Raw genomic sequence first — 12,575 nt, 5'->3', positions numbered from 1 at the left:
TGTACTTCATTCTTCATTCTGGCAGAACTGAAATTCCTCCCTTGGTAAGTAGTAAGTTGTATAATTATTAAATTCATACCTGTATTGGCTTGTTTGTTTTGTTTGTCTATTTTGTTTAAAGCCATTTTGAGTTCTTTGCATAAGTATTAGGACACTCTCCATTACATAGTTATCATAGTTAATTAATTTTTTTTTTATTTTTTCCAGTTTATGACTTTCCAGCAGGGGCAGTAGGTATCTTTGGTGATTCAGCTCACAGCATGCCAGAGGATAGCAGTTTCCTACAAATAAACACAGTGGATCATTGTTCTAGCCAACTTTCTTCTGTCTACACTGAAGGCTAAAATAACATAAATCTGTTTACAAGAACTTGATTGCATTTCATCTTGCTCTTCTGATATCTACACAATTTTTCTCTCCATGAAACTGCCATGTATGTATGGGGATATGGGTTGATATACATACAAAATGGGGAGGAAGAAACAGTCACCAAGCATTCATCATGCAATCAAGCAGTCAGCTGAGAAGGAGAATATTTGAAGGATGCAAGCGTTGCCAAAAACTTAGCAACTGTTTCTTTTCTTTTCATCTGTGGCACAGCAACTCTACTTTCTTTGTTCTTTCTTCTTTTTAATTTCCTAATTTCTCAAAGGGAATTCACAGACTGAATAAGAAAACTGCTTGTTGGCTGTAGTCCTTTCAAGCTGAATGGGTAGACTTCTGAAGAACACAGCTTTAGAAAATTGCTCTTTTTTCTTTTTCTTTTTATTTTTTTTTTAAAGGAAAATAAATAAACCAGAGCATGCTACAAACATTTTAAAGGCACACAGAGTTTTGCACAACCTGTTAGCATGTGATGCTTCCAAAGTTAAACACATACCGGCCTCAAAAAGGGAGAGAAATTAGACATACATCCTGGCAGTACCCGCTGGGGGCTTTGGTGAGGCTTCTGTTGGAGCCAAAGATCATTAGTACTGCATTTCTTACACACCTCAGTTTAGGTGTCTTTTTCTTCCCTCTGCATTTTAACCCATACAATATGGCCATTGCTATTTTTCCAATATTCCTTCTGACCCAGTGCTTTATGCACTGAAAAAGAAGGGTTAAATGCACTACATGAGGAGGTACATGGACTTTGTCCATATTTAGTACAGCTGCTAGATAAGAAAATGTATGTTTTAACTTTCTGTTGATTTTTATTTATATTGTAGAGCTTTATTGCTGTATATGCTATAGTACTCTATAAAAAGGCTTAAGATAGTCTGTAGAAAAGATTATTCCTTAAATTCCACAGATTTTTTTAAAAGCAATTTGTACTGATTCAATTAATTTTTTGTTGCCCTAGTATTTTTCGTTTTCATAACACGTTTTCAGGAAGAAGAGCTTCTTTCAAGTTTACTATGATTCTTTTGGTTGTTTAGAAATGTAAAAATGAACTGGTCTAGTGGTTTCGATTTTCCCATTCAGTGTCAGGCTCTGGTCCTCAAATTTAGTCCAGAATGCAAGCTAATGAGGTTGCCCTTTGTGAAAAGTAAGAAGGGATGAGTTTAAAATAGTATTTTGCAGTGGACATGTGTCATCACTGTGATCCTATATACCTTGGGAGCAACTCTTGCAAGACTGAGTTTTTAGGTGATTAATTCCTGTCCATCCATTTTGTGGACTTCCTATTGTGTAGTGTTCATTGTAATATTCATATAACTTGATTTAATAAGAAGGACAAAAGTCCAAAGTCCATTCTTACAGGATAGACCGTAACAATGCTTCTGAAATTAATCACCTAGAAAGATAAATTATAAAAAAAGTTTGCAAAACATTTTTTTATCCTGAGAAGCTTTTGAGAGTTGAATGCTGTTTGAGTCAAATTTGTAATTTAATTTGCTGTTATGTTGCATAGATGGATTTATGTCCAGATGTTTATAAACACTGGCAAGCTTTTGAGGTTTATATTCATGAAGTATAATCTTATAAACAGGTATATGTGCTTATATATTTAATGGAGATATTTTCAGCCAATAAAAGCAAAGGATATATGGGTAAATCATGCACATAAATGATGTACAGTAAGAACTAATACTGTTTAAATACAAATAATTCTGTACTAAATTCTTCCCCTCCTATTCTTCTTCTCAAATCACACATTAATGAGTCCTTTTGCTTAAGCTTTCAATAGTAGTGCTAGTTGTTACTATATGTGGTTAGCATTCAGTTAAATGACATCAGGCTTCCCTACACGTCTGTACATACACAGGCAAAAAGTCTGATTGCATTAATGTATGATCTAGTCCAGTGCATTGACAGAGAGTTTTGCTTTTAAACAAAGCTTTAATTTTCTACTATCTTAAAGCCCATTCTGTGTTCACTTCACATGTATAACTTGGTTCAGCAGGAGTAGTTAGGGAGACTGAACAATTTCAAATGTGTAGGACTGTGCTTTTTTGTTTTGTATAGGTAAAACCTTCAAGGTTCTTTTAACCACAGGGTTGTCGAGGATTTGTCAGTTGCCGTGCACAGAACTGAAATACTGCTGCTGACTTGGAACGTTTAAGATTTGGCTGGACTGTGTGCTAGGACATCTAGTTTAGGTCATGCTTGGCCTAGAAAGGTTAGGCCAGGTGACCCTTGAGGTCCCTTCCAACCTGATATTCTATGATTTGATGATCCGTACCACCTTGACTTCTGAATCTTTTGAAATACTTTTTCTTGTATCTGAATGTACAAGTACATTCCCGTACTTGTACATTCTTGTACATTCCAGTCTCCCTTGTCAAGAGGGAGTTTACGCATCATGAAAGATCTTGACCAAAGCGAAAGTGAGAATAGAGAATTCAAAAAGGGGGATTCATCAGCTGCATTTTAACAAAGAAACTTTTGCAAGGCATTCATGATTTCTTTAATTTATATATATATATATATGTATCTTTACAGCTTTCTGTGAGCCTTAATCTTAAAAAAAGGAGCTAGATTACAGTCAAAGTAAGTATGAGAGTGGGCTACCAGTCTGTAAAAAGGTATGCCTTTTGTTTACTTCTTAATCAAAACAAAGGGGATTCTTCATGATTATTCTCTTTGGAGTTAGACTGACTTTGAAGCATCAGTTTATATCACTGAGGACAGTTGTGTAAAAAAACCCCATTTTCTCACAGACATTTTCTTGTTATTTTGGATGTTAAAATAGGGAATTTTATTTGTCACAGGTTACAATGAAAAATGGTGCTTGTCAAAATACATTGCGTAATGGCAGTTACTGACTCATACACAAATACTTTTGCCTCAGTGATTTTTGTGTTGTTATTGTACTGGCTGGATTGTTAACTTTCTGAAGGGAATCATATCTAAGAGATTAAATTATTTTAGACTTTGGTCATGAAACAATATTCTAATGAAATTTTTCACAATCATTCTTCTATACAATTCTCTTGTTTTCAGACTCAGTCTATTTATATCTACATTAGAAATGGATTTACACTGGAGTTTAAAATATAGCTTCAAAGTGCATATGTCCATGTGTGAGTGTATCAGAGTGCATGTGTGTATTTAGATCTCCTTTCCTATGTATATATACACATATACATATATGGCGTTATGGTTTACTAATATTGAATGCTGAAGTATTGCAGTGCTAAGGCCATCTGTCACATTGTATTTTGTTTTCAACTTTCTTTAAAGAGGTGTGAAAGAGTACAAAAATTACATTTTAACTGTTTAGTCCCTGTTTTACCTGTGTAATTTCATAGTAGATTTTTTTAAACAGCACTTTTTTGTTGTTTTTGTGAAACTTTGTTGGGCGTTTTTTTATAGATACATATATATTTCTTAGAAAAACATATAAAGCAAAAGAACAGGACCACAATTTAAAATTAGCTGAGTGGGGGTTTATTTAAGAAAAAAATCCTTTATTCTGCACAGAAAGCAGCATCTTGTGTAATATTTTTTTACACAAAGCACTTTGGTGAGGAGAGAAAGCGGGAGTATGTTTTTCCTAAACCTTACAGAGTATTCTACATATTTATACATGCTAATATATACACATATGAACTCCATTTGCCATTCTGTATATCTGGCTGATACTTGCTCTAAAGATATCTGTTGTATACCATGAAAATATTTTGAAAGGATTAGGTACACGTTTTTTCTCTACTAGTATGTGTAATTTTGTGATTTGTTACTGGGTTTTTTTATATAATCGTAAGTTATATTTCTCCTGTTTCATAAAATTCTTTTTTATGTAAAAGGTAAAATTGAAAGGCGTATGTGTGTGGTACAAAATAAAACTGGATAATTGTAACTCAATGACATGACTGGTAGAATGTCTTATTATGAGATGCCTTTAAAGAAGACTGCTCCAGCCATTGTCCTTCACCATAAAACTACTAGTGTTTGTATGAATTAGTATAATTAGAAACAGAAATAGAAAAATAAAAAAGAATCTCAGAGATTTCTTCTAAAACACACTTGGGTCAGAGTTTTAAGTCTGGATTTAGTAATTATTATAGTGAGGCTAGAGATTTGTACAGATAATTAATGCCTGAGTGTGTGTGTTTACACCCTGGGTGGAGACACAAATAAAATAGCAACATGTAATTACATTTTTGTGCTGTGATGATTTTTATTGGTTTCTTTGTTCATGCAGTTCTGTAATACGACATGTAATGGGATTTTGCTTTTCTGTCTGATTATTGTTTCTAACACACTCAGGCAATTAAGTTATTTCAGAGCATTTAAGGGAAAGAAAACAGCATTTATTTTTAGTGTGCACTAGGCAAAATGCTATTAAAAGGTAGAGACAGAAGTTGATACATGCTAATGTCCATATTGTCCAAAACACATGCTAAGAATCCAGCATGCTTAGGAAATAAGAAGTATCTTTTGCCACACCCATAAATTGAACTGGACATCTAAGGACAAAATACAAACTATAAATTAATTAAGTGCAAAAAAATTCCTGTTACAGGTTTGCGAAAGGACCTTTGAAAAGAATGGTCCAAACTTATTTTGCTATGAAATTACTAGCACAGTTGGCTCTGAGTCAACTGTAAGCAGAACAAAAACTAGTAAGCCCAAATTCATGACAGGTATACATGTGCGCTTGGTAGAGGTTTTTACAAAAAATGAACTTTGCCCAGTGTGTTGTTATTTACACTGCATCTTAATTTAAAGTAGGTTTTAGCAAATATAGTTAGTGAATCCTGCAGACTACCATGAAGACCTGAGAGCTGCTGAATTAAAGTGTTTCAGAACTCAGTTTTTCTTTTTGATGGAGAAGTATACAAGTTCACTATGCAATAGGGAGTAACATGTCTTGAAATACCGCAAAGCTCTGTGCTTTTCTCTGGGTGCCTGAGCTTGTTCAGTTTTTCATGATGTCCTGCAAATTTTTCTATAGCACAATAGTGAAGTGTAGTAAAGAACTTATGTGACAGTTATATATATACATATATATATATCTCCTACAGAGAACTTAATTTCTGAATGAAAGTTGCCTGAACTTTTTATTCTATAAAGGGTTGATATTTGGGGGTTTTTTTCCCTGTTTCAGAACAAAAACCCATTTTGAAAATCATAATTTCTCACAAGATGGAAATTTTGGGGTGGGGATTATTATTTCATTGCTTGTATGTAGTTATAGGAGTTCTCCCATGCACCTGTGCCAAAGCCACAGTGTATTCCTGAATTTATACCAACTCTGCCCTAATAGAAAACAGTTCAGTAAAGCTCTCTTTGCCATACAGCTGTTTCCTTCAGTAAGAGGAAAAAAATCCAAATAGTGTCCTTCCATTCTGAATATGAATCTGTTTGCATTTACTTTACCTCATTACAAGATACCTTTTATTTTAAGTTAGAGTGACTATGTTTGTATGAATACACAACTGTCCATTTTCCTAGGCCGTCATCCTCAGGAAAATGCTTCTTAATGTTCAGACTTGCTGTTTCCTACTTTGGATCACTTTATTACCCCAAATAGTCTCATCAAATGCATTTTGAACTACTTGATTTTTAAACTCTGTCTTTAAACCACTGTAAATAAGCTTTGTCAAGAAGCAGCTTTAAAAAACTTCTCCCCTAATGGACAGTATCAAAGTTGACAACTTATACATGACTCTGTATACCCACTCACTGCAATATATAGCTACAGGAAACAATGGCAAAATTTTATTACAGAATGAAAAATGTTAGCTTTTTAAGGTTGCTGTATCTCCTTCCAAAATGTTGATTTATAGTTTACCTCTATCTTCCTTGAAACCATAATTTTCTCATTAAAAGCTAAGCATGAAAAATCATTCTACCATATCTTCCCATGCCATTTATAGATTTACAACCAAAGTAAATTTACCAAGCAGCCAGTATCATTAATGATTCACAAATGCGATGGACTAGTTCAACGAACTGTAACAAAGAATGCCTTTCTAGGTGGCTAGTTAAAAGTTTCAACATACCTTTGTTAAAACTAGAAAATGCAAACTTCTTGCATGGTTGCAACTAGATGCACAGGATAAAGCATTACAAGTTAATCTAGGTAGACAGAAGAAAATATAACCATTTCATCCATATTATGCATTTTTCCCTTTTGACCAAAAAAATTACTTGAACCTGCAAATCAATGGGCACACTGCGGGCTTGGCTACACATGTAAATCATCTATCTTCACCTATTCCAGAAATGGACACAGCAAGGTTGATTAAGCTCATGAATACCAGGGTGACATTTCCTCCTTATTCTCTGAAAACTCCAACATAAATTTGTTGGAAAAAACACAGAAGTTGCTGCTAAAACTGTGGCTGACAGTTTACAATCACAATAACAAGACTGACAGCATTATGATTTCACTTGTTAACCCACTGCTTCTCATAGCACACAATTGTAATTATACTGTATCTATCTCCAGTTGGAGAAAGAGGAAGGATATTTTGTTTTAATGGAAGTTAAATGAAGTGAACATGCTAGACAAAAGTTAAAGCAGTAATACAGGATCAGCTTATTCATCAAGGAAGTGGGAATAGTGTTAAGTGGTACCATTACTGCACTAAGCCTTTATTCATGATCAGTTCGACCCTCATCCAATGAGGAATCAAAGCATTTCTGCAATATGGAAATTTTTTACCCTGAAATTTTAGATATGTGGAAGCTGGATTTTATCATACACTTTTTTTTTTTTTTTAAAAAAAAAAAAAATCCTTTGGAAGCCAAAGAAAGCTGGGTAAAAGTTATCTAGCTTCAGTGTCAATTTTCTCTTTTGTGGCTTTGTTAAGACAGTCCACAAAAGCATTAAGTATGGTAGCAATGTTGTGATCTAGATACATACTGAATAGAAACTGCATTTAAATCATTAAAGTAATTTTAGGGAACCTGCTGAAATACAGTCAACACAATGCCAAGTAATTTCTATCAGAATTACTTAAACAAAAGCTGAACCAACATTTCCAATAATGTGAGATTACCTAACTAATGGAAACACTGCTTGAAGGCTGAACCAGAAAGCAAAAAGAGTGGTACTCAAATCCACCGTGGTAGTCTTACTTGTTGCTATGCTTTTTCTATAGCTTGCAGTTGTGTGTCTCAGTTACTTTATTGCCCTGTTTCACTGTAGAGACAGGTAGATGCAGAATTTGGGCTGGCAGGTGGGCTTTTCAGCTTGATGGGCTTTCTTCATGGAAACCACATGCTATATACATTGATGAGCAAATCTGCTTCAAATAAAGGTGGGAGCAGTTGTTTGGTTTTAGCTAAAAGGGACTCAAATAATAGTGGCTTTCTTGTATTTACTTTATACTTTCCCCTTTGATCCGTAACCCCAACACGACTGTTAAAGAGGCTGTGCTCAGGGGCTCAAAGGGCAAAAAGAATTGGGCTTGCTAATTTCATTGGTCCCCATTTTACTTTCACATCGCTGTGTGACCTCCAACAAGACATTTAATATCCAGGAACAAGCTGAAGCCAAACTACTTGTTCTGAGAAGTTTTTCATGGTTTACTGATGGAGTTACTTTCACTGTATGAAATATAGCCTTATGTAAGGCTATTGTTCAAGTCATCATACATGGTAAAGACTGTTAGCAGAGAAACATGGGCATTAAGGGAAATTATGACTAAAAGTGATCTGCATGCTCCTTTGAACCAAGGAATTGCTGATGTTGGGCCTGCTAGTTATACAAACTGGAGTGCTCTGGTGGCAAACGATTTTCTGAAGCAACTGGACACCAGTGTGGAACTGGGCTGACTGCAGTCTGTGCTTCTCCCAAAAATGCTCTCTGCAGAGATCAATGGCTTTGGTTACTGTCTGCCATCACAAAAAGGATGCTCAGGTAGCTGACCAGCTGGGTTTAACTCTGGACTGAGGATCATCATGGTTCTTGAGGGAGACCAAAGCTGCTGCATGTAATTCTGATGACCTGTATTAGGGAAAAACTGAAGAAGAAGCCTAGTATCTGTTGTAATAAATGCAACAGATTGCATCAGATGAATTCCCACTGGGTGGTCTAATTTCTTATTGTTACTGTTGTTTCCTTATGCTTAATGGCTTTAGGATATTATTTTATGCTAAAGTCAATACTGAAAAAAAGGAGAGGAAAAAAGCTTTTCTGATAGTATCTTTTCTCTTGTTCAGAAAATTTTCCTGACAAAGCACACTAAACATTTTACTCATTTTGGGGCTGCACAAATGTGAATGAGAGTAAATTTGCCCCTCTTTGCTTGCAGAAAAAGATAAGATAACCCATGTTGCCTTAAGTTGTATGTCCTGCTTGAGAATCATATGCAAGTCTAAATTTGAGCTGAAGTTTGGGTTTAACCGAAAAGCAAAAAGAAATCACTGACAGGTACTTTTTCTCACTTTGCTCAAAACATACCACAGCTAAATCACCTGAAGACAGACATGGAATTTCAACTTAATTACTTTATACAGTTTAAGCTAATTCTGGAAGCAAGCTCAGAGTGCTGTTAGAAAACCCCAGACATAATGAGTAGCATTATGCTGCTCTTCCCAAGATTCATTGGGAAACAGTGGTCCTGAGAATAGAAAAACTACGTATCATTGATTGCTTAGTATGTGAAGTGTGGCCTGCTGTGACATAGAAGGCATCATTGCTCTGATGAGCATGAAACGGTTTGTAAAGACAAAAGTCTTTAAAGAATTAAAAGGCAAAGGAGATGATAGATATATAACCTAGTTTCCACTTGATAACAGTAAGAAACATTTAGCCTACAATGAAATAGTTTTAATAACTTGGTTTTCAATGCAAGTGGAAGTATCATTAAAGCAAGCTAGCAATAGCAGGGAGATGATCCCAGGCAATTGATACTGATTTTAAATGTTGATTCAGGAGGCTCATGAGCATTAGTTTTTCAGGAAAAAATGGTGAAGGAAAGAATAAAAACAGTCACAGTACAATATACTTATAAACTATATATGTACAGAGACACAGGAGGGACATGTAGGAATTTATAAATGCTTTTTCTTTTCAAAGCTCAGAAGGTTCTTTCCTAAAACAAGAGGAGAATACATCATTAACCTATTACATCATTAACCTTAATTTGGAGTTGTAGTTGCCAGTAACATTTTAAAGACTATCAATTACATACTTTCAGTCAAGTTCAAGCCACTGTAAACATCATCAAAACCAGAAACTACTACTTACTGGAAGATATAGGTTGCTTATAATCTGGAAGGCCTTCCAGTGGTGGTTTGTTGCCTTCTACATTTGTCTTAGCTCGATTTTATGCTCACAGCACTTGACAGCCTTGTTCCAATTCTGCATAAGCCCTTGAGCAGAGTCTCAATGGTACTGTACAATATGTAATTGTTAATAGCAAGTTGCCATGGTCACAAAGTACTATAATTTTGGCATGGCAGAGTTATACATCCACTCTTCCCTGACATAACTGACTGCACAAACTATACTGCAAAGGAGAATTTTGCATCCACTGCTTCCTATTCTTTTGTTTGTCTATTCCTTTTCTAACATTTTTTGAGGAAGCGCTGATACCAGCTATGCAGTCTTCCTTGATGTTAATGTATACACTGACATTCAATGTTAAGCACACTGTGCATGAGAGGCAGGGAAAATCTCATCCCAAATTCAGGAAGAACATCTGTTGTCCTGTCTTCCAGGCTTTTTGCTGGAGTAGGGGATAATAGAAAGTGTATAAGAGAGTGACATAGAAATGTTAACTTTAATTGAGGCCCTGATTCCACAAGACACTGAAGTGAATGAGGAGTATCCAGTAGAGAGAGTATGTCATGAGCATGAATACCAAATCAGGCCTAGTAAGTGCCACAGTAAGTCTCATCTAAATTTCATCTACTTGGGTTTGGATGGAAGGAGAGAGAAAGTGAGTGATTACTTTTTTGCCTATCAAGGCTCCTCGCTGCTAGACTATGTGTAGGTCTATAAAATGCTGGAATTAATCCTATATCCTTACCTCATCCTGCAGGCATTTAACAAAGGTAGCATTCTAGAATGCCAAGTTTCAACTAATTATTAGAAGCAAGTGAGAGAAAAAGGGGACAAAGAGCACCTGACATGATGCCATGTTAATAATTCACTCAGATGTCTAGGATAACATAAGCTTTCTGTGCAACGTTCCATGAGCTCCTGAAATAGGCTTTTATTTCTCAGCAAATCAGATGAAGCACTTGATGAAAAATGGCAGCTAATAAGTGTGTTAGAAGTGTATCACCTGTTTGTACGTCATTTAACCTGAGCAAGTGTGTAAAGCCCTGTTGCTGCACAGTTTTATTTTACACACAAGGATCAGGAGGTTGTTTGCTTAGCTGAGTCTCCTTACAATCTGCAGTAATTAGTCTTGGAGATTGTACCTGGGAATTCCAAACATGGATCTCTGCACAGTGACAAAATGTAATAGGGTGCAAGGACACTAGAAACAAGGTGAAGAAAGACACCAGACCAGACTTCTCCCAGCGGTCACGTTCTTAATGAGTTCTTTGCATAGCTAAATGTGGTGGCCCCTGAAAGTACATGTGTCATAGCCTGAAAAAAAAAAAAAAAGCAGAATCAAGTCATGCTTCAGAACCCTTTCAGAGCAAACATGAGTCTGCATTTACTAAGTGAAGATGATGTGGAAAGACACATTTCCCAGATTATCTTCTGGACTTGGTGTATTTACATAAGCAGCCCTGAAAACAACAAAACCATCTTTTATGAGCTACTTATGTTACTACAAGGTTAGAAGCAGTGGGAAACTGAGGAATGTTGATGAGTCTATCAACTTCTTTTCAGTGAAGTTAAATAAATTCTGTTACGGAATAACATGCTGAAACAGTAAGACCTGATGTCAGAACTGCAGGAGTTGGGTGAAACAACCTTGAGGCTTTATTCCCTCCATCTGGCTGCAGCAAGAAGTTGAAACATCAGGTGCTGCCCAGGCTTTGCATTTGCTAGGGGGATTCAGGCCCCATACCTGCCTGTTTTCTTGTGGTCATGGGTTTCTAGAATATTCTAGGGAATATCAGGAAAAGTCTCTTCATGCCTTTTTGAACTCGAAGGGACTCTTTGTTCTGTAAAACAACTTAAAAAACATTCACTACAAAGAGAACAAAAGCCCCTTCTGAGCTGATACTGGCCACTAAGTCACTTCAGTACTGTGCTGACAACAAAAAGTGAAATTAGCAACAGGCATGTTTCCGGCAGCAGATCAACTGCATTTGTTTGTTCTACCATTCAAGGGATTTTATTACTTTACATAAAACCAAGGGAACAGATGCACACACCGACAAAATGGGACAAGGCACCTATCTGTTTCAGAGCAGCAGACCTAGTAACACATACAGCAGTTGCACATGACATCTAACAATATACAAATTCTTTAAAAAATCCAATTTTTTGCTAACCCAAATAACCTTGCTGAGTTACAGGAGTCCAAGAAACTGTGCCATCACTCCTGAAACTGTTGATGTGCCTCATCTAATTGGTATGCAATCTTTCTAAATTTGCTGACCTTCTCAGTCGTGAGTACTGCTCAGAAATGCTAATTTTGTTTGCTGACTTCCTCTCTGTATGTTTGATGGTCCCAGTTTTGAGCTAAGTTGCCCTAATTTTTAAGTGGTTTCACTCTGTTTTCATAGAATTAATTCTGTGCTTACACTGAGAATACACAGACTGCTCATGTTTATTAGAAACGTGCTGTGTGCATTTATTGGTGTTTGAAAGGTTGCACTGATAAAAAGATTTGGAAAATTAATATGGTATCTATATGTAATGTTAGACTGAAAGATTGGTTTTCTTCTTCCTTAGAAATGAAAATAGATTGGAGCAGTACAAGGAAAAGTACTGTCAAACTTTAGGAGACAACTTAAAATGAGCTCACAGGATTTTTTCTTCTTTCCATGTTAAGCTGGACAATTACCCCACAGCAGTTTCTCTGAAGTCCATGGAACTAGACTGACATAAACCAGCATCAGCACAGTCAGAATCAGGCGTTCATCTTCAATAGGTAAACTGTGCTGGAAAGTATATGCAGATCCACTCCCTCACTGACTCTAGGAATTCAGCACACAAAGAAGTGGTAAATGCTCCATTCCTGGCAGTGTTCAAAGCCAGGTTGGACAGTCTTGGGAGC

General features: G+C 36.0%; 1 protein-coding gene across 1 annotated transcript in view; it reads left to right on the top strand.

The window, feature by feature from the left end:
• The window catches only part of GLIS3 (GLIS family zinc finger 3), a gene marked incomplete at its 5' end in the record, with an annotated part of 147,192 nt that extends 146,101 nt beyond the window's left edge, over positions 1-1,091 (top strand). Inside the window, 1 exon segment of the mRNA XM_080637381.1 lies at positions 208-1,091. Within this exon segment, the coding sequence (XP_080493507.1) occupies positions 208-344 (137 nt within the window). The 3' untranslated portion in view covers positions 345-1,091.
• Between the last annotated feature and the right edge of the window lie 11,484 nt (positions 1,092-12,575).

The sequence above is a fragment of the Psittacula echo genome, assembly GCF_963264785.1.
Source record: "Psittacula echo genome assembly, chromosome: Z".
In the NCBI taxonomy this organism is placed as follows: Eukaryota; Metazoa; Chordata; class Aves; order Psittaciformes; family Psittacidae; genus Psittacula; species Psittacula echo.
This window is presented reverse-complemented; position numbering and strand designations above follow the sequence as displayed.